General features: G+C 41.1%; 1 protein-coding gene across 1 annotated transcript; it reads left to right on the top strand.

Annotated features, from left to right (window-relative positions):
* The first annotated feature begins 2,736 nt into the window (after window positions 1–2,736).
* LOC122036239 lies at window positions 2,737–14,846 on the top strand. Its single transcript, XM_042595506.1, has 5 exons — window positions 2,737–3,386; window positions 3,477–3,628; window positions 13,251–13,364; window positions 13,579–14,123; window positions 14,258–14,846. Exons 1-5 carry the CDS (start codon window positions 2,737–2,739, stop codon window positions 14,759–14,761), a joined length of 1,965 nt encoding a protein of 654 aa, XP_042451440.1. The 3' UTR covers window positions 14,762–14,846.
* Window positions 14,847–26,877: the final 12,031 nt, after the last annotated feature.

The following is a 26,877-nucleotide window of genomic DNA, read 5'->3' as shown; positions in this document are numbered from 1 at the left end:
AGATGCAATCAACGGGAAGAAAGGCGATCGAAGGAGAAAAGGGCTTACCGAGGATGTCACCGGGAAGCAACGAAGGAGGAAGGATCGCGGAAGAACAAGGACCGAAGGCCACCGGAGAATGAGGGTGGCACAGGAACAGAGAGGAATTGCCGCCAGAAGCACTCGAAGGTTAAGCAGCGCAGGGGAGGGAAGGCGACGCGACGGGCTTATAAGCCTCGCGGTTGGCCGACCAAAATCGTCCGATCTAGGTCGCGGAAACCTAGGCCAAGATCGGGCCATTGAATTTGAACTACCAAACATCACGTCACGCTTGTCACATCAAGCGTGCGGCGGCAGCAGGGAGACACGTGGCCCTTCTACACGGGTCGGCGTTTAATGAAGGCAATCAAAGAGGTATGGGGGCGCTCAGCCTTAATGCACAAAGATTTGCACTATTTCCTAGAAATCTGGATGACGTAAGCCCGGATCGCACTCATCCAGAGAAGCCCGAGAAAAGATTTCCAAGTATGAATGCTCATTGTGCCGATCGGCTTAAGGGAGCATACTATCAATCGATCGACAATGTTCAACAGACCGACCGGCAAAGAGCGGTCACATAGCAGACTGCTGGGCCGCATTAGTCCGATCAAAGTCAAGTGAAGGTCGAAGTCGATCGGGCGCAAAAGCTTCATAAACAATTTTGTCTAGTCAGTCGGACTTGCAACCTCCTTTGACTAGATTTGAAGGGGAGACATGTGATGCAGTGATAAGGAGGGGCCCACCCTGTTGAGGATATCATGCCACAGTGATCAAAGTCAAAGCGGTCAACGCTCAGATATTATCGGCCGACTGGGCGATCATGTCGTTCGACCAGGAGGGAAGTTGCCTGATCCGACATCACCTTTGAGTCGACAATGCGCCTAACAGTCGACGCTCAATAAAGAAAGATTCCATGTCGAGCGGCAGGACTCGGGACAAGCGCAGCGGAATCTCGGCTGAGCAGATGAGACACAGGTGCAGTGGAGCGCCAGTCGAGCAGATGAGTGTACCAGGTCCGCTAAAGTGCAGGTCGAGTGGCGTGCCCGCTTGGCCTAACGACGGATCTATAAGGTCATCCTTCGATATCCTTTTGAGAGTTAGTGTCGCTGACAGATGGCATGGTCAGACAGAAGATCATACGGTGAAAGCTTCCACTGTCACTTCAGAGATATGTTCGGCCTGTTAAGGTACCGTGTTAAGGATACTTTACTGACAAGTCTTTTCAGGAAAAGTTTGGGGATGCGTGCTTGCCTTGGGAAATGTGTGTGTACACTACAGGAGCTCTATATAAAGGGGGTTTAAGTATCAGCGGAGGTATGTGCAATATACTGTTGTTGCTACTATCATTATTATTATTGCTCTATCTTCTATTTTATTATCGGTGACTGACTTAAATATCAAAAGACTACTGTCGAGAACTTCTTCCTAATTCAACACTGACATAAACTATGTTATAAGTTAGAACAGAATCTATAAGTGGTCAACAGGAGCGTCAGATCATATGCATTTCGTCTCATTTACATCAGGATAGGATCAGTTAATAGAAAATAAAATATTAATATAATAATTCCGTGACATGTTATTTCAAAATGTGATATATATTAACATTTAAATTAATATGTCCTAATAATAACAAGTCGCATAATACTGCCGTCGGAATCACGGCAGCTGGCCGCCCACATAATAATATTGCCTCTGCCATCGCGACAGCTGGAATCACGGCCGCTGGCCGCCCACATAATAAAGAAAGATTCCACGCCGAATGGCAGACTCAGGACAAGCGCAGCGGAATCTCGGCAGAGCAAATGAGACACAGGTGCAATAGAGCGCCAGTCGAGCAGACAGTTGTACCAGGTCCGTTAAAGTGTAGGCCTAGTGACGTATCCGCTTGGTTTGATGACGGATCTATAAGATCATCCTTTGATATTTTTTTAAGAGTTAGTATGATTAACAGGTGACATGGTCAGATAAAAAATTATATGATGAAAATTTTTATTGTTACTTTAGAAATATACTCGGCTTGTTAAGATATTATATTAGGGATATTTTACTGATAAATTTTTTCAAAAAAAGTTTAGAAATATGTGCTCATCTTAAAAAATGTGCATTACAAGAACTCTATATAAATGGATCTAAATATCAACAGAGATATATACAATATACTGTTGTTACTACTATCATTATTATTATTACTCTATCTTTTATTTTATTATCTGTGACTGATTTAAGTATTGAAGGATTAATATTGGGGTCTTTTTTTTAATTCAGTATTGACGTAAACTATGTTATCAGAACAGAGTCTACAAGTGATGTGCAGGAGCGTCAGATCCTCTGCATTGTGTCTCGTTTACTTCTAGATAGGATCAGTTAATAAAAATTGAAATATTAATATAATAGTTTCGTGACATGTTATTTTGTGATATATATTAACATTTAAATTAATATGCCCTAATAATAACAGGTCGCCGCCCGTCCATGTAATAATATTGCCGTAGGAATCACGGCAGCTGGCCGCCGATATAATAATATTGCCGTTGCCATCGCAACAGCTTGGGGAGGATCGAGCTCAATAATTTCATATGGACAAATACGTAAAAGTCGTGGAGCTCATCTACGGAGGGATAAAAAGTAAAAGTTGAATGTTAAACAATGCTCTATATATACACACATCAGTCGACATAATAATAATAATAATATATCATTCCGTTAGTTACATCCATGACGACGCCGCCATCGCAATCGCCGTCGCCGCCACCGTCGCCGTCGCCGTCTAGCCCGCAATCGCCGTCGGTGCCGCTGTCGCCGTCTCCATCTCGCCCGCAATCGCAGTCACGGCCACTGTCGCCGTCGCCTTCTCCATCTCGGCCCCAATCGCCGTCGCGGCCGTTGTCGCCGTTTCTATCTTGGCCGCAATCGCAGTCGCGGCCGCTGTCGCCATATCAGCCGCTGTCTCCGTCACGGCAGCTATCGCCGTCGCCGCCACTGCCGTCGTCGTCAGAGGAGGAGGAGGAGGAGGATCGACCTCATAATTTCGATCAGGACACGTACGAAATTGTGCTGAAGCGCATTGATGAAAAAGAAACAATGCCTTTTGATGTTCTTGCGAGAAATGTGGTCGGGGAAGTGCATCGCATCGGGAAGCCCTTGAACCTAATGAACGACTCGGTGCTCCATGTGGTGATCGCCAGTAGGAAGATCAACTTGGCCGTCGCAATCATCGGCCTCCCAGATGACATCAACCGCAACATTCTCTGCCACCGGAACTACTTCGGCGACACACCGCTGCACATCGCGGCCGAGATCGGCAACAGCAAGGTGGCTAAAGCCTTGGTAGCGAGGGACGGAAGCCTCGCGCACAAGAAGAACAAGTATGTGTGTGTGTTGACGAGTCAATCGCCGCTAAATATATGCATTTAGTGTCTGTTATTCACATAGCTGGCTGCTTCGGTGATTGATAGGAAGGGGGAGACGCCGCTGCACAAGGCGGTGCAGTTCGGCCACCTAGACGTGTTCGAGATCATCATCGGGGTGGGAGGCCACGAAATGGCCTCCCTTCGCACCGGCGACGGCTTCACCATCTTGCACTACGCCATCATGCGCAACCAGCCAAGTACTCCATCTCTTCGATCACTTCGCTAGCTTTGATAGACGGTAATTTATCAAAAGCACATTTACGTTTCCGAATTAACCAGTGAATGCTACTTTAATATTTATAAAATGACATATTTAATTCCGTACTCCCGTTTTACCTTCTCTGTCAATTTTTTTTCCCTCTTCTATTCTTTCCTCTCTCTTATTTATAATTAAGACCTCTAATCTCTTTCCTCTCCTTTCTCTCTTTCCTCCCGCTTACATTTCTCCTCTTCTTCTCTCTCTTTTTATACATGCATAAATATCAAATCAATGTTGGTCCTACTCCAACGTGAGCCTCATATATATTTATATCAAGCTCAATATAAATTTGATATAAATTTTATACATGCATAAATATCAAATCAATGTTGGTCCTACTCCAACGTGAGCCTCATATATATTTATATCAAGCTCAATATAAATTTGATATTTTATATCAGATCTTGTACGAACCTGACATATATTTATATCAGGGTTCATGTGAATTTGATAGGATTCATATTAAGTTTAAAATGAGTTCATATTAACATTTAGAACTGATTCATTCTTATTATATTTTAATAATATTTTTGAAGAAATTAAAATAAGTAATGAATGATATCATTAGACTCTTTACAATCTTAGAAATCCAAAGGACCTGAAATATATTCAATTGGACATATCTAGGTTTATCAATGAATTTTGACCAAAATCTACTAATTGACCTACACACCCATTGATTGACCTACACATGTCTGATTCGATCCATTTTAGGTCATGTTGATTTCTAAGATTGCAAGAAGTTCTACGGTGTCGTCCATTATTAATTTCGATTTCTCTAGATATGTTAAAATATAATAAAAAAGAATCGATTTTAAATCCCAACATGGATCCACGTTGAGCCTGATATGAATGATATCAAGCCTATGTTGGGTCTAATATGTATCCATATCTGGCTTAACATGGGTATGATATTTATGCATATATACAAAATGACAGGAAAGAAATGAAAAAGAAGAGATGTTACTGGATAGGAGAAAAGAAATAAGAAAAAGAAAAGAAAAAGTTAGATTTAGCAGAAAGGGTAAAACAAAGAGTATAAAATTAAACGTGTCATTTGATAATATTAAGTAGCATACCTCTTTTGGTTTATTCAAGAATGTAGATGCACCTTTTGGTAAATTGCTGTTTGATATATATTTCTCATTTGTAATTAAGAATATAATTAGACAAATTTATTTATTTATTCTTAAATATAGACCTGTAAATGAATCAAATATTTGTGAACAAGTTTAGTATTCAGCTTGGTAAGAGCTTGTTTATATTTGTTCAATATACACAATCGATTAAATGAATAAACTTGAACAACTCATTAAACTAAATAAACAAACTTGAATACATGTGTTCAGTTCGTTAACATTCGCTCTTATCAACATGCTAAATAAATGAAAATAAAGTTTCAAAAAAATAAACGAGTTTGTATTACTAATCTTGTTTGAAATTGAAGAAAATGAAGCACCGGGTACATGATGTCAAGGTGGCTTTGTTGTTGATTGTGTGAAAACCTTGAACAATAAATCGGATGGCCGAGTGAACCTGGGGCTGGAGACCGCGGGCCTACACACATCACCGAGAGAGTTAATAGGAATTTTAGAGTGAGAACCAAGGAATGGATCCCTAACGTAGGCACTCAGATACTCAAGTCAAAAATGTAGCCAGAGAAGATGATGAACAGTAAAATAGTAGAACAGTAGTAAATGTGTGTGTGTGTGTGTGCGTGAGTGAGAGTATACCGAGCCAATGGAGAGGACCACCCCTTTTTATAATGTCTCTCATAACCTCCATAGTAATGAGGCATCAAAGAATGTATGGTGTTAGAGTATGTCTGGTGTCAGAGTATGTCGGGCGGTGAGGGATGTATGGAAGCCTCTCATTGGGTAGAGGAAAACACCATTGTATTAGACCAGTGGAATATTTCCTGACAAGTCGTTGCGATTCTCTGATAGTACTGTCTCCCAGAAGAAGGATCCGACCGACGCTATGGTTGACCGGGTATATGTTGAGAGTCATACCCATGAGAAATGAGGAGCAGAGTCCTGGAGGATCCAACCGGTACTGGGGCCGACCGAGAGTAGACTAAGAGTCATGCCCATGAGGAATGAGGAGCCGAGTCCTAGAGAACCCAATCAGTAATGGGGCCGGGCGGGAGTAGACTAGGAGTCATGCCCATAAGGAATGAGGAGTTGAGTCTTGGAGGATCCGACCAACATTAGGGCCGACCGGGAGTAAACTGGGAGTCATACCCATGAGAAATAATGAGTAGAGTCATGAAGAATCCAATCGGCAATGGGGTCGACTGGGAGTAGACTAGAGTCATGTCCATGAGGAATGAGGAGCTGAGTCCTTGAGGTTCGACCGACGAATGGGACGATCGGGAATATACTGGGAGTCGTGCTCCAAAGAAGTGGAGAGTTGATTCCCTGAAGGTCCGACCGGTTATTTGGCCGGTGGGCTTTATGATGGGATTTGATCAACCAAATTACTTGGTAACCCGAGCGTTGACCCTTCCTTGACTTTGACTACCACTTCAGCCCGCTTTCTTGACTTTGACCTCATTCTGGGGGCCTTACCTTATTTGCTATATTGTTGGGATATGCCTGATACGGTGTGTTCTAAAACATATTTCGTAAACATACGTAGTAGAAAATAAAACAATAATAATTCCTAAATTATTACATCACACGCACCACACACATACAAGGATATAATATGCCAAACATGATTGCATAATTAATTTTTTATGAAAAGTAAATTTACGCTAGGTGTACCTTACGGATGACCTGTAACGAGAAGGGCATCAACCGTAGCGACGTTGTCGAACCTCGCCTCTATTCGTATCCACGTCGAGCTCCTCAAGACAACTCCTTGAGTACAAGCCTCTCATTCGAAAGTTACTAGCCACGAGCGAAGAAGAGGAATTAAGAGGAAGAGGTAGAGAAGCACACAAGGAAGAGATTTCTTTCTTGTGGTGATCATGGCAACAAGGGGAAATTGGCGGTGGCAAAGAGAGAGGGGAGAGGGAGAGGAGAAGAGAAATTGAGTTAAGATTTTCCAAAAACCTTACAAGTCAATTAATGATCTCATGTGTATAATCTTCTCTCAACCATATCAATATATAGCCCTCATTAATGAGTTGGATTAGAAAGCTCAAATCCAACCCATTATCTCTTAACAAAAAATTAGCCGATTAACCCCTTGGTTTGGTTCACAACTAAACCAAGTTGGTTCATGACTAGTTCATGATTAAACCAAATATGATCCAACTCTTCCATAAGAGATGTGGCCCATCCGCGCTTCCATTGCAATAAATATTTTCATATTTATCTTATGTATGGTCCAACTAAACATTTATCTCTTGATCTAAGAATCCTATTCTTTAACTTATTTTACATCTTTTAAAGACTCGTTAGTACGTGTGACGCAATAGGTTCTCGATTTATCTTTGTCATCCATAATTAACTACTTAATTATAGAATGATCATCAGTGACACCTAGTAGTACATCATGATCTCTAATTAGCCAAAAAATCATAGTTGATTTTAGAATTAATTCTAAACCCTTCAGTAGCTACAATGAGTCATGCCTCGTTCCTTTCACTCATTTTATATCCACTTGGTTTAGGACATGGTCTTAACGTATGATGCTTTAGCCAAAGACTTTGAGTAATAATCCTAACAAGTGATCATAGGGTTTACGTCTCCTCGTAAGGAGCGATGAATCTTCTGTGGACTATCCAAACACCTTCAGACACTTCAACTTATACTCAATCATCCCGGGTCCACACCTCAATGAGATGTTTACTTAAGATGTCAAAGTATAAGTCTTTATGACCAAGATGACTTGTATACCTCAAGTCGAAGGAAACTTGCACTCGTGCTGCAGTAAGAACTTCACATATATATCTATATATATGTAGAGAACCATATGAAGTCTTACAACGAGTCACTCCAATGAACTAGTTGCAATAACCAGCATCCACGTTTAACTCTCGACATCCCAATGTCTTCATCTAGTGAGAAAACATCTATTTGGCTGAGCCAAGGAGTATAACCCGTGCTAATCTTATAGAATTGATGGTGTCTTCATGCATCAATTCGATGACTAGAGAAACTTTAATATATTCATAATTGCACATGCAGAGATAATCACTAGTTGCGATTCAATCACAAATTCTCTCATGCTATGAATTATATTATAGATATTCAGTAAATGAGTTTAAGATAATCAAACATATAATATGCAATCAAATAGTAAATATATACTTATCAAATAAATAAAAAAATCGTAAGGCGATTACCTTAGGACATCCCTCAAATTCTAACATATATCGCAAGCCTCCCCTTCAAGTCTAGTCAAAGTAAGCGCGAGTTTGACTGACTAAACAACCTATCGCAAAGGTTGAATCGCTCCTGACTACGGAGTCTAGTTGTCAAGCATATTATATGATGTCGAGTGAGTAGCTATGACGATGCCAAGCAGGCGGTGATATATGAGTACCAAGTGGACGGCGAACGAGGAAGGAATGCCAAGCAGGCTGAAATTAGTAAGGAATGCCAAGTGAGCGGCGATATACGAGTGCCGAGCAGGTGGCGATATATGAGTGCCTACTAGGAGGTGATATATGAGTGTCGAGCGGGTGGTGATATATGAGTGTTGAGCTGTACAAGAATCTGAAATTTGGGCATGAGGGCATGCTCACTTATAACTCGCTAGAGCAGTATGAGAGTTGGGGAGTTGGGGGTGAGGGCAAGCTCGCTTATAACTCAACCGAGCGATATGAGAGTCTAGGACTTGGGCACAAGAGCAGACTCGCTTATAACTTGGCCAAGCAGCACGAGAGTTTGGGACTTGGGCGTGAGGTCAGACTCACTTATAACTCGGTCAAGCAGCACGAGAGTCTAGGACTTGGGTGCGAGGGCAGACTCTCTTATAACTCGGTCGAGTGGTGTGAGAGTTTGTGACTTGGGCGCGAGGGTAGACTTATTTATAACTCGGTCAAGCGACATGAAAGTCTAGGATTTGGGCGCGAGGGCAGGCTTGCTTATACCTCAGCTGAGTAGCACAAAGGACTTGGGCGTGAGAGAAAGCTCACTTATAACTCGACTGAGCGGCATGAGAGTCTGGGACTTGGGCATGAGGGTAGACTCGTTTATAACTTGGCCGAGCAATACGAGAGTCTGGACTTAGGTGCAACGATAGGCTCTCTTATAACTCGACCAAGTGGTACGAGAGTCTGGGACTTAGGCATGAGGGCAGACTCGCTTATAACTCGGTTGAGTGATACAAGAGTCTAAAACTTGAGCGTGAGAGCAAGCTAACTTATAACTCAGCTGGTTGGCATGAGAGTCTGGGACTTGGGCGGCATGGTGTAGAAACCTATATGCCTTTAATTTTAAAGGCATAGTGTATGGCCCAAATACCCTAGAGAATGGAGGCTTAGTGTATGACCCAAATGCTTTGGAGCTTGTGCCCGAGAACAAGCTCGCTTATAACTCGGCCGGGCGACATGAGAATCTAAGACTTGGGAGCGAGAGCAAGCTCGCTTATAACTCGGTAGAGCGACACGAGAGTCTGGGACTTGGGCGCTAGGGCAAACTCGCTTATAACTCGGCTGAGCAAAACAAGAGTCTGGGACTTGAGCGTGAGGGAAGACTAGCTTATAATTCGGTTGGACGGCACGAGAATCTAGGATTTGAGCGCGAGGGTAGGCTCGCTTATAACTTGATCGAGCGACACGAGAATCTGGGACTTGGGTGGTACGGTGTAGAAACCCAGATGCCTTGAATTTGGAGGCACGGTGTAGGACCCGAATGCCTTGGAACTTGAAGGCACTGTGTATGACCCAAACGCCTTAGAGAGTAGAGGCATAGTGTATGATCTAAATGCATTGGAGAGTGGAGGCACGATATATGATTCGAATGCCTTGGAGCTTAAAGGCACAGTGTAGGAACCCAGATGCCTTGAATTTTGGAGGCACGATATAGGAACCCGAATGCATTGGAGAATGGAGGCATAGTGTATGACTCTAATGCTTTAGAGAGGAGACACGATATATTACCCGAATGCCTTGGAGAATAGAATCATGGTGTAGGACTAGTAGAAGATTTGGTTGAGGGTCTCTAGGGCATAGTGGAGGTTGTGATGATTTTCGATCGGCTTGGCTAGCCGGATCTGGGACAGTCACCTCCTTCTTTCGAGTGACATAAGTTTCCTCTACATTAATGTATTTGACCGCTTTCCCCAGCAGGTCGTCGAAGTTCTTTATGGGCTTTCTAATGAAGACCCCGAAAAACTTTCCTTTAAAAAGGCCTTGAGAGAAGACACTTATTAATATTTCAGAAGTGGTGGACGGAACGTTTAGCGTCACTTGGTTGAATCACTTGATGTATGCTCGTAGAGATTCCTTGGGCCCTTGCTTGAGGAAAAATAGACTCAGAGTATGTTGGATCGAAAAGAATTTAGATATCTCCACAATGGTATGATATTATCCATTTTGGGCCTAAGCCCTCATGGTTTTACTCTTGGGCTCTACCCAAAAGGTCTCATACCAATGGAGATATTTTTTTCTCTTATAAACCCATGATCTTTCCCATGTGTTTTCAATGTGGGACTATGTTTGTAACCTTGCAACCCCAATAATCCCCCCCCCTCAAACAAAGGACCACAGACTCCCTAATGTCCGATCATCGACCCACTAGGACTTCCTGCCCCTCAGTCCACCCGACCTACTAGGACTTCCTTGCCTAGATACAACTAGGACTTCTTGCCCCTCGGTCCACCCGACTTACTAGGACTTCCTTGCCTAGTCACAACTAGGACTTCCTGCCTAGTGTCTGGTTCTCTTGATCCGGACATGGGAGCCCCTACTTCTTTGTTCGAGGTCAATATTGCACCCATATGGTTCGATTGGACCATGACTCTTGTGCACAGTCGGCGGTTAGTCCTTCTGGCAGTTCAAGCTCTGATACCAATTGTTGGATCGAAAAGAATTTAGATATCTCCACAATGGTATGATATTGTCCACTTTAGACCTAAGCCCTCATGGTTTTACTCTTGTGATCTACCCAAAAGGCCTCATACCAATGGAGATATTTTTTCTCTTATAAACCCATGATCTTTCTCATGTGTTTTCAATGTGGAACTATGTTTGTAACCTTGCAACCTCAACAGAGTAGTCTTGTGATGTTGGTGACTACTGGCAAAGTGGTGGAGGAACACCTTATGGAAATCCCTAAAGCAGCGAATGGAGCCAGTCGATAGCTAGTTGAACCACCTTAGTACAGAGCCAGAGAGGGTGGTTAGGAACACTCGCACTTGATCCATGAGTGTATTGGTGTAGCATGGTGGCATTTTCAAACTTGTACAAATTGTCCTCCGGGTCGGTTGTGGCTCCGTACTCCCAGATCGTCGGAGGTCAGTAGTGGCGAGGTAGCTTGTCTTCCAATATTTCTGTGGAGAATGGCATGCTTATCCACTCGGGCGAGCCACTAGCAACTGGGGCTTTTCACTTCAGTACATCCCGAGCGGGCGTGTCTCTAGAGGAAGATTCTTGGGGCCTCTCCGCTCAGTCCATATCCTCACACGACCTGTGAAACAACACTCAAGGATATGCGAGCGACGATGGTGGCCCAGGTGAGAGGCTGGTTAGTCGTGGTGGAACTTGGTTGAAATCAACTGGAAGCGAGGCTGGAGGGAACCCAATCGGTCCTTCCACCCTGGTTCTCTTCTCAGTGTGTGGGCCCATCATCGACACGGTCGAGTCGTTTGGCAAGGGCTCTTGATTGGTGCTTGCTACTGTTGCAACAATTGCTGCGATCGGGCGACCACTAATGACTCTAGGTCTTCTTGTGATAAGGTTATATAGTGGTGAGTCATCCAACTTCTTCCATTCTCGTGTTTCATATTCAGATAGAGTTCCCACATACGGTGCCAAATTTGATCCTGTCTGAAATCAAGAAAAATGGAGCACTAGGTACATGGTGTTGAGGTGGCTCTGTTATTGATTGTGCGAAGACCTTGAATAGTAAATCGGATGGCTAAGTGAACCTAGGGTTGGAGACTGTGAGCCTGCACGCATTACAAAGAGAGCCAATAGGAACATCAGAGCGAGAACTAGAGAAGGGGTCCTTGGCGCAGACACACCGACGCTCAAGTCAGAAATGTAGCCGGAGTAGATGATGAACAATAGAATAGTAGTAGATGTGTGTGTGTACGAGTGAGAGCATACCTGGCCAACAGAGAGGACCCCCCCCCTCCCCCCCAATTTTTATAGTGTCTCTTATAACCTCCACAGTAATGAAGTGTTAGAGAACGTCTGGTGTCAGAGTATGCCTGGTATCAAATTATGTTGGACAATAGAGAATGTATGGTAGCCTCCTATTGGGTAGAGGAAAGTTTCATTGTCAGAGCAACAGAATATTCCCTGACAAACTGTTGCGATTCTTTAACAGTGTTGTCTCCCAAAAGAAGGATCCGATTGACACTATGATCGATCGGGTATATGCTGAGAGTCATATCATGAGGCATGAGGAGTTGAGACATGGAGAATCTGACTGACAATGGGGCCGACCTAGAGTAGACTGGGAGCCATGCCCATGAGGAATGAGGAGCTAAGTCCTAGAGGATCCGATCGGCACTAGGGCCGACCGGGAATAGATTGGAGTCATGCCCATAAGGAATGAGGAGTTGAGTCCTTGAGGATCTGACCAACACTGGGGTCGACTGGGAATAGACTGAGAGTCATGTCCATGAGGAATGAGGAGCGGAGTCCTGGAGAATTCGACTGGCAATGGGGCCGACCGAGAGTAGATTGGGAGTCATGCCCATGAGGAATAATGAGTGGGTTTGACCGACGAATGGGCCAACTGAGAATATACTTGGAGTCGTGCTCCGAAGAAATGGGGAGCTGAACCCCTGGAGGTCCGACCGACGAATGGGCCGATCGAGAATATACTGGGAGTCGTGCTCCGAAGAAGTGGGGAGCTGAACCCCTGGAGGTCCGACCGACGAATGGGCCGATCGAGAATATACTGGGAGTCGTGCTCCGGAGAAGTGGGGAGCTGAACCCCTTGAGGTTCGACTGGCTATTTGGGCGGTTGGCTTTATGATGGGATCCGATCGGCCAAATTACTCGGTAACCCTTCCTTGACTTTGACTATCATTTCAGCTGACTTTCTTGACCTCAACTTTATTTCGGGGGCCCTATCTTATTTGTCATATCAATTATCAAGCTCAATAACCAATCAAACAAATTTAAAATGTAAAAATTTCAAATAATTAATCAAATTTAAATTGAGAGTTCGATAAAATCTAAATGAATTAAGTTCAAGTCAAACTTAAATTAAGCTCATGCTCCTAAAAAATGAATCAAGTCACATTTAAATAATTATTTTAATGATTTAATTATTTTGAACTCAGACTTGATTTAGCTCAATTATCTTATAAAAAAAATTAAAATACTATAAAACTTTGACTCAACTTGGTTCGTTTACTATCCTGTTGTTAAACGAAGTGCTAGCTCTCCATCATCTATTTGACGAGGCCAAGTCATTTACGCGCAGAAGAAGCTTTGGACATCGCAGAGAAATTTCCTGAGTTGATATGGACACGAAATGCTGATGGGGCCTCCCCGTTGCAAATGATGATGGTCTATTATTGGTGGCCGCGCCTGCCAGGTACTTATCATATCTACACACAGTATTTGAGTATTTGTACAATAACATGGTTTTGTATATTTTTGCTATCAACTAATTATTTGTGCTTTTTAATTAATTTCTACTACATTTATTAATGCTATGTGAGTTTCGTTTCCGAGAAAATTAAAACTAATTATTTGTTTAAAACAATAATTAGTTATGTAATTGTTTATCAGTTGCTGAAACTCTGCAGGAAAAGTGAAAGTGAGAGATGAGAAGTCAAACTACGGAACGAGCATGGAACTCCTGAAACTCTTAGTCAAGCTCGAAGACTTCGAATTCTACATCAAGGGATTCACATCTGACAGATCAATCAAAAGCCATACACCGATTCATTCTGTCGTCTTAAAAAATTCCGTGGCGCTGCTTGCCGAAGAAGATACTGATCGGCTGGACAAGGAACCGGAAGTGAAGAATAGGATAAGATGGGATGAGTCTCCGCTGACCTCCGGCGTCAAGCTCGGCCTCGACGACTTCGTGATTGAAATCCTCAAAGTGCGCCCAGAGTTGGCCACTTACCTCAATTACGACGGCACGAATGTGCTCCAGGTCGCCGTCAAGTATGGCCGGGGGCGGGTTGTGATGGCCATCAAAAAGGATAATTGGCTGCCGCGGTGGTTGCTCACCGATCTGGAGCCCGACACCGACAACACCCTTCTGCATATCGCAGCTTCCAACAAGATCTCCAGTAATGAAGCAAACCCCCTACGGCTGAGAAATGAACTCGAATGGTTTGAGGTAGCAATTATAAATTAGTAAAATCTTCAAATATATCACTCGATTAACTTATAAATTCATGCATCATCAAATCAACGATGCTAAATAAACGTCAAAAGCGATGTTAAAGGGCTGTGTCTGTGGTGTTTTCGTAGATGCTGGAAAAGATCGTTCCTAAATATCTGTGGGACTACCGAAACAGAAGACGGATGACCGCCCGGGAGGTGTTCGACGAGACGCACGAGGGGACGCTGAAGGACTGCAGGGAAAAGCTGAAGCAGAATAGCCAGAACATCTCCCTGCGGTTGACAACGGTGTTGTTCACCTCCAGCTTCTTCATCCTCCGCACCAACAACCAGGAGAGAAACCGAATGGCCTTCAAGATCTCGTCCCGAGTGTACGTGGTGGGGTTCTTCTGCGCCGCCGCCTCGCTGGTCTTGTTCAGGCTGCTGGTCGCGTGGCGGTTCAAGCAGCAGGACTTCCGGCGGAAGGTGCCGTTGTGCTACCTGATGGCGCAATTCTTGATGAGCATTTGTCTGATCGCCTTCGTTGTCGCCTACGCCTGCATCGTGTATCTGCATGTCTACACCGAGTCCGGCGACGCTATTGCTCCAGCTCCTCTTCGTCCCCTTCCTCGGGGCCGCATTCCCCCTCGCTAGGGCCAGCTGGACATCTCGTTTGAATGATATTAATTTGTAATCTTTGACTCATCAATCAAAATTTAAGTGGAGCGGAGTGGTCAAAGCTTGGAAAATGAAGAATTGCTTCGGGAAATTATGAAGAATTATTTCAGCAAGTTATCAAGAGCTAATAAGGTTGACTAATTTTAATGTATTCTATATGGTTCCATTTTATTACAGGCCTCTAGCAATTCTTGTGATGTAACCGTTCATAGAAGACATAACGACATATAAGGGTCAACATAGCAAGTCGGATGTCAGTTAAAATTAGAGTTGGAGAAAGAAGATACATCACTCGGGTGATGACTAACCTAATCGGGAGCATACACCTCATTTACCAGGATAAATTCTTATGATTTTTAAGTCTTCTCGAGCAGGTTTTATAGTAGAGTTCCCGCTCCCACTTGGACAAACATCTGAGCGGCCGTTCGAGTACATTTACAGGTCTCGAGGGATCGTGCCTTAATTCGAGCACCGCTCAGGTAAGTAAGTTACAGAGTTATCGATAAGAAAAATCATCACATTAATCTGATGCATTAAATACCTGACTCTACCTATATTATATGAACTCATAAAAGCAATGGAATGGGAAACGGGTGGAAGAAGCAAATTCATATTCTTATTCATTTATTACGGGTTTATTAATAGGACAATGTTAAATGGCTAGAACCTGGCCAGCTAGAATACACTAAGTCATTATCAATGATATTTTAGTAATATCATCTCTATATATTAATTGTATATATGCATTACAATTTAATTCTGACCAACCAGATTCTGGTCAAATAGATTTATCATTATTAATAATAGCTACATTAAAGCTAGAGGGAGACAAAACGGAGATTCCTTGCAATTCATGAATCAATAATTGGTTCATTACTCCTTTCTCTTATAATAAATGCAACCTTAATAATGAGGAAGGCGAAAGGTGGGGGGAAAATGTATAAAAGGACCATAATAAGAAAAAAAAATGGAAAGTTTTTTTCTCTTTTTTCTCAATTTTTTCTACAACTTCTACTGCCTCCCCTAAAACGTGACTATTTGCGTAATCTCTTAGGGTACGTTTGGTTGGGGGTTATCCTTGATAATATTGGTTATCCATCTAAGGTTATCAACGAAAATCTTGTTTGATTTAGGTAATTGATAATTCTCAAGTAATGTTCCATACCCGACACATCAGTAAAAGGGGCATACAACCTGGAATTGGAAAACTTCATAAAACTGAGATTTTTCTTGATTCCGGAATTAACGAAATTTTTTTTGTTTAAAATACCCTCGAATAAGAGAAAAATGTGATAAAAAAGAAAAATGTAAAGAAAAAAATATAAAATATCAAATATCAAATAAAAAATTAAATAAATAGAAAAAAAATCTTAAAAAACATTAAAAAAATTTAAAAAATAAAAATATAGAAAAAAACTTTTAAAATTTTAAAAATAATAAAAAATGGGAAAAAAATAAAAAAAACATAAAAAATAGAAAATAGAAATAACTTTTAAAAAAATAAAAAAACGTAAAAATAATAAAAAAACATTAAAAAAATTAAAAATATATAAAAATAAAAAAGAACAAACATAAAAAATTTAAAATAGAAAAAATAAAAAAACAAAAAAATTAAAAAATTAAAAAATTAAAAAATTAAAAAACGTAAAAAAATTAAAAAACTTTAAAAAAATAAAAAATTTTAAAAACAATAAAAAAACGGAAAAAATTTAAAAAATGGTGAAAAATTAAAAAAAAAAATAAAAAATGAAAAGAAATAAAAAATAAGAAAACACACATAAAAAATAAAGAAAAACGTAAAAAAAATAAAAAAATGTAGGGTTTACAAAATATATAGTTGGTTTTGTAATTAAGGGTAATATAGTAAAATATTAAATTAGGTTATTCATTAAATTCTGCAAACAAACAAATTTTTGTTTCATTACCTAAATTGAACCAAACAATATTTAGTTATGTTTTATTCCTCATAACCTTGGTTATGTGATTACTTGGTAATCACATAACCAAGGTTATAAGGAATAAAACATAACCTAATGTTGTTTGGTTCAGTCATAAGTAATGTAATAAAAACTTGTTTGTTTGGAGGTTTTAATATATAACCTACTTGGACATTTACTGTATTACCCCTGGTTTAATTCTAAACATTTTTCTAACTAAATTAATGTACTATTTAGTTAAATTATTATAATATAAAATATAAAATCAAATTATTTTAATTTATTTGATTTTAAAATAAAATGTCCTTTTTAATAAAAACTACTAGAAAAATTATGTTTATTTATATTTAAGCATTTTCTTATATGAATATTATGGATGATAGTAGTTAAGAATCAAGTGTCATCTTGTTTTTTTCATATCCAAAACTCTTTAAATTGCTTCTTAATACAGAGATCAGTAAACCTGAATTTGTGCTAAAAAAATCCTCACTATTGATTTTTGAAAAACGAAACAAGCACAAACTGCTACACTTAGTGGTTCATCACTAATAAATCAGAAGCAAAGTCATTATTTTCATTTGAAAAGGCATAGTAGAGACAGTAGACAAGAAAATTGATGAGCTCAAGTGCTTGACTCTACTTTAGTCCAAGTAGAGAGAAATTGATCAATGTACAGAATGCCACACAAATTAAATAGCAGGTACGTATAATGACATTTGGAGAGAATTCTAATGAGATTAGCATATAAGAAAAGTACAAACATAACGAAACCTATGTATTGATATAAATTACAACAACAGAGATTATTATGTACGTGAACGTAAGGGGAACAAATGGAAGAATTAATTTTAAATACAAAATACTTTCTGCTTGTATTGTTATCATCTTTACAACCTAACTCCCCAGAAAAAAAAACCACTAGGTTGAGCTAACATGTGATCAATCTTTGAGCTCCTGGTGAGCCTCATAGTCTCAATAGCAGATGAAGCTACCACTGGAAGGAAGGGAAACTGCAAAAGACCATCACAACGGTTTTTATAACCACCAATTATTGCTGATGGAAGCATGGGAGGAAATTGCACCAAACTGTCAGCGCAGCAATTTCCTCTCCAAGAACAAGAATCTTTGTGGCCAGCATCAAGTTGTTCGGCAAATGTTTCCACAGCCTGGTCAACTAGTACAAAGAAAATATATATGAAATTGAAAGGATCATGCAGTATACAAGAGAGTTTAGATGTAGGCTCAACGTGGAAAACTGATAGAAACTACCATTCTTCTGTGCAATAAAAGCAAAAATTTAAGACATCAAGACAAGTCAAAACAAAAATGCTAATATCAGACACTATTTTGTTACATGCTCAAATCCAGTGTAAATCATTCTATAATAAACCAAACCAAATGAAAATAAGTGGACATCAGACAATATTAAAAAACCAAATTATCAATGTAAAAGAATATTTAGAACGATAAAAGATTACAAGGTGGAAAATCCCAATAGAAAAAGGACAACCTATCATATAAAAAGGACAATGAACCAAATAGAAAATCAACAAGGTGGAAAATCCCAATAACTGATAAGCAAAAGACAAATACAAACATACTGTATTGACAAAGATCTATTAGGCATAGATCACAAAACTTAATGGGATGAGCAAGTAAATTAATAGAGATTTGAATGAGGAAGGATATTCCTAGATGTACGAAAGCTGAAAAAACGAAAAAAAATAGTGACAAAGGGAATATAAAGGTTGAAGAATATTGGGATAATGCAGTGCTCTGCTAGGAGATGGTTTGTGCAGCTATGCAGAGATGAATGTAGTGCTCTGCTAGACATTTGAATGAAACACTATGATCATGCATCCAGTGTAAGCAAACAGTTAATAAACAAGCAAATGGAAAAATATCTTATTTTTCGTAATGAATTCCAAATCTAGAAACATAATCGTTATACTTTTCCTCACTTACAATCTGACCCGTGGTGTATTTGAACAATGAAACCAGATCCTAGGGAGAAATGAAATTTTGTTATCTGTGAGAATCCTAATTCCAGTTTTTCAGAATATATGCAGTGTAAAATGCAAGTTATTTCCTTTACCAACACTAAGATTTATTGTATGGAAAGGAAAAAAGATGCATAGAAACCCTGAAAGGATCGGCAGCAAACAGAAAAGGGAAACTGAATTTTTTTTATCTCTTTACAAATACCTTTTTTTACCTGAAAACAAGATCCTCTTGAAGTTGGACTCCAACCGAGGTGAAGAAACTTGTTGTCACCGCCGATTTGAAGAAGACTTGCAGGAGAAGTTTGTCACCGTCGATGAAGAAGGCGAAGCGGGAGAAATTTGTGGTTGCTGTCGGTTCAAAGAAGACGAAGAGGGAGAAGTCTGTCGTCGTTGGTTCGAAGAAGACGAAGAGGGAGAAGCCTCTATGTCGCCGCCGCCGCAGGTTCAAGGAAATTTGTAGCCGACTGCTCTAGGATTTGCGAAAGAAGAGAGGGAAGAAAAGTGTCGTAGATAGGTAAACAACAAAGCGAAACGAAAGGTTATATTTGAGAAAAAAATTTACTTAACCCCGGAATCGTCCAAAACCTTACAATTTGGAGGTTTTCTGATTCCGGGATATAACCTCATTTTGCTGACGTAGCAGGAATCAAATATAACTTTGGAATCCCTCATGACCCTGAACCAAACACGGTTAAATAACATAACCTTGGTTGGATAACCAAGGTCATGGAGAATAACCCTGAACCAAACATGCCCTTAGGGTATTCCTTTACCTGAGCACCGAGGAGTCAAGCTCGAGAATCTCGAGATAGGATCAAATTAATGTTGTCTATGAGAATTCATTAACCTGAACCGAGACTCATAGAAGACACTGTTGGAGCAATCTAGGTGCCCTAAGTTTTGATGTTTGGGCAAAGGTTTAAGTTAGGTTTATTGTTGTATTTGATATGCATTGTGAGTGTGCAGGATACAGGTACAACAAGGAAAGTCCAAGGGTGAGTCTTGGCGGTGAAAGTCCAAGCATGTAGTCTTGGCAAAGTAAGTCCAAGTGTGATCTTGGCAAAGGAGGAAAGTCCAAGGATGAGTCTTGGCGGTGTAAGTCCAAGCATGTAGTCTTGGCAACGTAAGTCCAAGTGTGACTTGGCAATGGATAAAGTCCCGGAGGCGAGACCTCTTGGCAAAGGAAGACCCGACAACAATGACAAGGCCGATGGAAGCTCCAGAAGGCAAGACGTGAAGGATGGGGAGGCATCCGAGGGACGCAAGGCTGATGGAGGAGGTTGGAAGGCTAGGTCTAAGTTGGTCGGGCGAGAACGAGTGCTGAGTGAATGTACTCGAGGTAATATCCTAGAATTAAGGTTTATTGTAGCAGTACTGTAGTGTTACTGTAGCAGTCGACTGGTGACTGTAGCAGTCGATTGATGCACTGTAGCAGAGCCGTTGAGATAGTCGTTGGGCTGGCACCAGTCGACTGGTGCAAGGACCAGTCGACTGGTAACGGGCAAATCAGGTTCTGATTTGTTCCAAGCTCTATAAGAAAGAGCTTGGTATGACCGACCAAGGTGACGAAATTGGACTTGGTTAAAGTCTAATTAGTAGTCTACTTGTGCTCAAGAGATCTTTGTGTGACAAGAGATCTTGGTTGGAGTTGTGGTGAGGTTTCTCCACCCACAAGGAGGTTGAGCTAGCCGGAGTTTGCCGGGGACTAATCCACCGACGGATTGAGGGATCGTCCACCTTACGGACACGCCGTGGAGTAGGAGCAAGTTATCTCCGAACCACGTAAACACCTTGTGTTAGAGTTTGTGTTTGGTTTGTTGTCTTCTTCTTTCTTGTTTTAGGTTAACTTTCGTATTTGTTAGTTTGTTTTTGTATTCCGTTGTGCACTAACATTATAGGAAGTAAAGTTTTGGGTGAGACGCTATTCACCCCCCCCTCTAGCGGACGTCAAGGTCCTAACAGACACTGATAATATTACTTTGACGCAAGCATAGTTAGCTAAGATTGTATCAGATGCTGTGAAAGATGCCTTAGAGCAACATCTAGTAAACCAAGTACAACAACAGCAAGTGAGTCAAGAGCAACCACCACTAGTGACAATACGACAAAAGCATGTTCATCACCCTCCCCATGGAACCCTGCCTGCTGGCAAATGGAGCATCCCCATCTATCTCAACCCACAGTGAGGCACAATGGAGGCATGGGCACACTCCGATCAGGAATCTTGGGGTGGGGGGCGATCGCTTGAATCATCTACTGGAAATATTCCTCCTCGCGACCTTCTTCAACAATAAGTGCTACCAAAAAATAAAGCAAAAAGTTTGGTGGTTTCTCCATTCAGTGTGGAGATTCTTGAAGATCCAACATCTCGCCATTATAGACCATCGACTACGAGGGAATATAATGGCTCAACCAATCTCGAGGATCACATTTGCAAGTTCGAGAATATGTCATTGTTGCATCGATAATCAGAGGGGATAAAGTGTAGAGTAGTCTTAACTACTCTATCGAAACCTACGCAAAGATGGTTCTCCCGACTCCCCTCAGACTCGATTCATTCGTTCTAGGAATTCAGAATTATATTCCTACACCATTTTACCAGTTGTAGGAGGCATCACAAAACTTCCATGAACCTGTTTGCCTTGAAACAGAAACCGAAGGAAACATTGAAGGATTATATTCAAAGATTTAACAAAATGGCGCAAGATATTCCCTCAGCCACCTCTGAAGTACTAGTAAGTGTCTTCTCACAAGGCTTTCTGGAGGGAGATTTTTTAGATCCCTCGTAAGAAAGCCTCTAGCCAATTTTGATGATTTGCTTGGCCGCTCAGTCAAGTATATGAATGTGGAGGAAGTTTAGTCAGCTCGAAGCAAATATCCTGGGATGTCGAGCCAACACGATGTTCAGCCTGAGTAGAAAGCACCTCCTCCCATTGAAGGCAAAAGAAGCTTACTCGTACAAACTAAGGGATCATCAAGAAGAAGCAATTCAGAATATAGAGATAGCTCCTCCAGCTCCGCATTGTGGATCACAACAACTTCCCAAGCAAGAGGGTTTCTGCACTTATCAGCAGTCTTAGAGCCATGCCACCAAAAACTGTTACACCCATAGAATAAGCAAAAATGAGCTTCCGCTCAGACATGGCATAGAAAGGCATCATATAATTCCTCTTGGTTTATGAAACCTAGTCGGGGTGGCAGCTGATCTGCATGGAAGGAGCAACAGAGCGGGAGCCCCCAAACTGATCGAGAGTGCCCTCACCATCTTCTGGATAAGAGGAACGGAGGAGACAAGAAAAGGGGAAAGTAGTAACTCGAGATCCTGTAAAGGGTCTTATTGGAATCATCTAGGGTGGACCAACCGATGGTGACTCAAACCGTGCTAGGAAAACTCACGTTCGATGGTTAGAAGTCCATGTAGTGGGAACTAGTCGCGAGATAAGAGTCGGCCCTTCTGTCAACTTTGGGCTAGAAGACCTAGAGGAGGTTGAGACACCGCATGAAGACGCTCTGGTAATACAAGCTTCAATTGCAAATTATACTATCAAAACGATATTTATGGATACAGGAAGTTTGGTAAATATCATCTTCAAGAAAGCTATGTACCAGATGTAGATCGATGATGAAGAGTTGCTACTGCTTGGGATGATTTCTCTTTCTGTATCGCTAGGCGATGCTGCCCGGGATCTTGAGAGGACTAGAAGAGCACTGTTTGTAATGGTGGACACTGCTTCCTTGTACAACGTCAGCCTCGAGAGGTCGGCTCTGAACGACTTCCAGGCAGTTGTTTCAACTTATTACCATAAAAAAATTTCCTCTTGGATGAACTCCAACTGTTGCTGTGATGACGAACCAACCAAAACAACATATCCCAGACTAGGGAATAGTAAGCCTAGCTACCAGCAAGATCAAAGAAAACAAAACTTTAAATCTCTATGGTCGCAGCCACACGAAACAACACCAACTCCAAAAGAAATCGAGAAAGGAAAGATAAGTGGTGGTACCTCCGATGATCGCTAGAAATCCGTAAAATAGAAAGAGATCCGATAGTCGGGGCACGACGCACCAGTGCTGCATTGAGGAACCGGATCTAGAGTTGTGATCATCGTGCGAAGAAGCCTCAACAATCGCGGCACTCGAATGGATCAACACTCGTGTCAAAGAGATCAGAAGAGAGGCACTGCGACTCCGGGATCCCTAAGGCATCATCGGTCGTTGGCGCTAGAAGGCGCGATGATGCCAAGCGACAGAGACACGAGATCGGAAAAAAGGGCAGCAATGGCGTCGAGACAACAACCGCGTGAGGAAGATGATGGATGTCTAACCCTCTATGGTCATCGGCGTCGGAATCGGGTGGTGGCGATGAAGAATCGAGAGGAGAAGAAGTAATCGTAGGTGAGGGAATCGGGGAAGAAAGGAAATTGCAAGAAGGGGGAAAAGGAATGGGGGGGGGGGGGGTAATTAAATACTTACATTAGTTTAATTAAACCTAAAGTTCACTCCTTAATCAACTCCTACTTAATTTGGGTATTCCAACAGACTTCACTTAGCCCCACTGATTCATCCTCTCAAAACAAGTCATACGGACTCCATTTAATTCTGAAAAAAAATTCTAAAAAAAGTCAAATAAGACTATTTCTCCAATAACCTTATTATTTAATTATTATTTGGGTGATGTATTTTACATCCGGCCTTCTCCTCGAGCAAGCTTCCGCTCTGGCTTCTCGTCCCTCGGAATCGTCGCGTGCTTTCTTCTCGTCTGAGTCGTCTACCAGTGTACTCTTCCATAGCTTTTTGTCCCTCGGACAGCTGTGCCTTTTGCTCCTCAAGGAATCTTCCGCTCCGGCTTCTCGTCCCTCGGAAACACCGCACACTCCCTTCTCATCCACCGGTGTACTCTTCTGCAACACCTCGTCCCTCATATGCACCGAGCTCGTTGGCTCTCTTCCGTGCCTTCCTTCTCGCTAGCTAAGTCTTTTGCTCCACGTCCTGTGCTCCTAAGTTCCTGCACACTTAAACACAGGGTTAAACACAACAGGATCTAATCTAACTTGTTTGATCATATCAAAACTACGTTGGGGTACCAACAGTATCATCACCCCAACAAGTTGATACTTAGTCAGAAAATGATAATCCAAATAGTCCAATTGTGAAAAGGATAAAGAGCATCGAGCACATATATTACTCCAGCTGAGTGATTGATGTTGACTTTGCTCCTAATAATTTGTGTATGTTTGCAGGATATGATCCTATTACTTATGAAGAAGTCTCCAAGGATGCAAAGTGGAGAAAAATAATGGAAAAAGAGATTCATACTATAAATAGAAATAAGACTTGGTAGCTCACTTCACTTTCGCTAAGACACAAAGCTATTGGAGTCAAATGGAAGTTCAAAATAAAGACAAATACAAAAGGAGAAGTTGAAAGACACAAAGCAAGTTGGTTGCTAAAGGATACAAGTAAAAGTACGAGATTGACTATGAAGAAGTCTTCGTACAAATAGCTCAGCTTGAAATAGTAAGACTACTCATCTCTCTTACAGCTCAAAGAAGATGAAAAATATACCAGATAGACATAATATCTACTTTCTTAAATAAAAATCTTGAAGAAGAGGTCTATTTCAAGAAACCACCAGGTTTTATCATCAAAGGGCAAGAAGAAAAAGTGTACAAATTAAAGAAAGCTCTTTACAGGCTCAAGCAATCCCCTAGAGCTTAGAACTCAAGAATTGATGAGCACTTTATAAAGGAAGGCTTCACAAAGTGGCCCTATGAGCATTCTTTATACTTGAAGAATAATTCATATGGACATATTATGCTAGTATATCTTTATGTGGATGATTTAATTTTTACAGGTAATAATATCTCCACAATTAGAGAATTTAAGCAATCAATGGAGAAGGAGTTTGAGATGACAGATCTAGGATTGATGAGATACTTCATCGACATTGAAGTACAATAAAGAGAAGAGGGAATCTTTGTATCATAAGAAAAATATGTTGATGAAATCGACTTTTAGGGTTTCGATGTTTGACAATATACCAATGTTGGGTTAGGTTGATTAAGGGTTATTCCAAACAGGACTTGATGTTTTGAAGAGTGAAGTCTAGTTAGGACTAGATGACTAATAAGGGTAAGTCCTAACTGGAGGTTAGACACGTGAAAAGTCTACTGAGTGACTAGTCCCAACTGAATGTTAGGCAAGAGGAAGTCCTAGTGAGTGAAATTAGGCTCTAGTGAGTGAAGCTAGACCCTAATAAGTGAAGCTAGGTGGTGGAAGTCCTAAAGAGTGATGTCAGGCAATGCTAGTCCTAGTGAGTGAAGGTAGGTGGTAGAAGTCATGGTAAGTAAAGCCAGACAATAGAAGTCCTAGTAAGTGAAGCTAGGCAACCCTAGAGGGAGGTAACTCTAGGTAATGAGAAGTCTTGAAAGAGTCAAATCCAAGCATGTGTGGCCTACTGGTTTTTAGTCCACCACGCGCGGTTGATCAGACCAACAAATTCTTAATACTACTAACACTGTTTTACTTTACTATTTTATATCTATTGTGCTAACTCAGTATTGCTAGTAAGTCTTAGTAGATCAGATTGATCAGACTCTAAGCAGGACTAAAGAAAGTCCAAACAAGTCTGGAGGACTAGATGTTTGGTAGGCAAGTAGAGGTAAGCACTAGAGGAGAGAGGTCTAGTGAGGACGAGCCCAGTGGGGTTGTATGCACTGGTCCAACTTAAATCCATTTTGAAAGTGTAAGCTAAGACCATGACTAGATCCTGGTCATGATAAGACAGGATCTAATTAATAATATTATTTAATATTATGAAAACTTTTTTTGCAAGTTATATTTTCTTGTGCTAACCTTATGTTGCAGGAAATTAGTTGGCTGGAAAAAAGGTCTCCAGGCGCCTGGGAGGGGTCCAGACGCCCAGAGGTCCGAGCACCCGAATCGGGTTTAGGCGTTTGGATCAGCCCGAACCCAGTCACACACGCAGATGAGTTGGCACACTCTGATTGGCCGGTACACATCAGCGTTCAAGCACCCTGGGTGGTCCAAGTGCCCGGAGATGGATAATTCAGCGATGAAGCAAGATCGGATAAGTCTCGATCTAGGCTCCCAGGGGTGGTCCAAGCTCCAGGAAATACCTATAAAAGGAGTCTCGACCAGCAGCTTCAGATATCACTTCTCTATGCTTATTCTCGACCGTCTAACTGCTCCGACTTCATGCTACCACTCTGTTGTGACGCTACTACACCTGATTGCTATAGTTAGACTATCTCCAACACTAGAACTCAATCCAGATCTTCTTCTTCATGTATTGGGTAACATTTTAATTATATTATTTATTGCTCAAGAAAATGTAGGGTTGCGACACTTTCTTTTATTTGTACTGATTTACAATTGATTAGTGGATTACCTATCGGAAATGTCCAAAGGACCTGGGTCTCGGAATAGAAGTCGTCGAATGCTCTGAACTAAGTAAAACTAATCACGTCTTGTTTTATTATTTTTAATTCCGCTACTCACTTTGTTTTAAAAATCCGAAAAGGAAAAAAAAAAAAATCAAATACACGTGATTAACCCCCCCCCCCCCCCCCCCCCCCCCCTTTTTCCCTCTCACATGCATCGATCTTACAAAATATGCCAAAGAGATTCTGAATAAACTATCAAAGGAAGATTGTTATGCTATAGATATGCCCATTGAGTACCGCATTAGAATAACTAAAGACGAAGAAGACAAATCTATGAATTCGACTTATTACAAGAGTCTTATGGGTTGCCTCAAGTACTTGGCATGTACAAGGCTAATATATTATTTGGAGTTGGTTTAGTAAGCAAGTATATGGAAACTTCAAAAACTTCTCACTTATATACAGCTAAGAGAATTCTTAGATATATCAAAGGGACAATTGATTATGAGATTCTCTATTCATCAATGAAAAATATGAAGTTTTTTTGTCTCAGTGATAGCGATTTGATTGGAAGTTACGATGATCACAAGAGCACTACTAGATATTTGTTTTATCTTGGTAATGCTGCATTTACTTGGTCTTCAAAGAAACAATCAATTGTTTCTCTATCAACTTGCGAAGCTGAGTATATTGTTGTAACCTCTTGTGTTTGTCATGCTATTTGGCTAAAGATATTACTCCAGGAT

This window comes from Zingiber officinale, unplaced genomic scaffold (assembly GCF_018446385.1).
Source record: "Zingiber officinale cultivar Zhangliang unplaced genomic scaffold, Zo_v1.1 ctg135, whole genome shotgun sequence".
NCBI lineage: Eukaryota > Viridiplantae > Streptophyta > Magnoliopsida > Zingiberales > Zingiberaceae > Zingiber > Zingiber officinale.
This window is presented reverse-complemented; position numbering and strand designations above follow the sequence as displayed.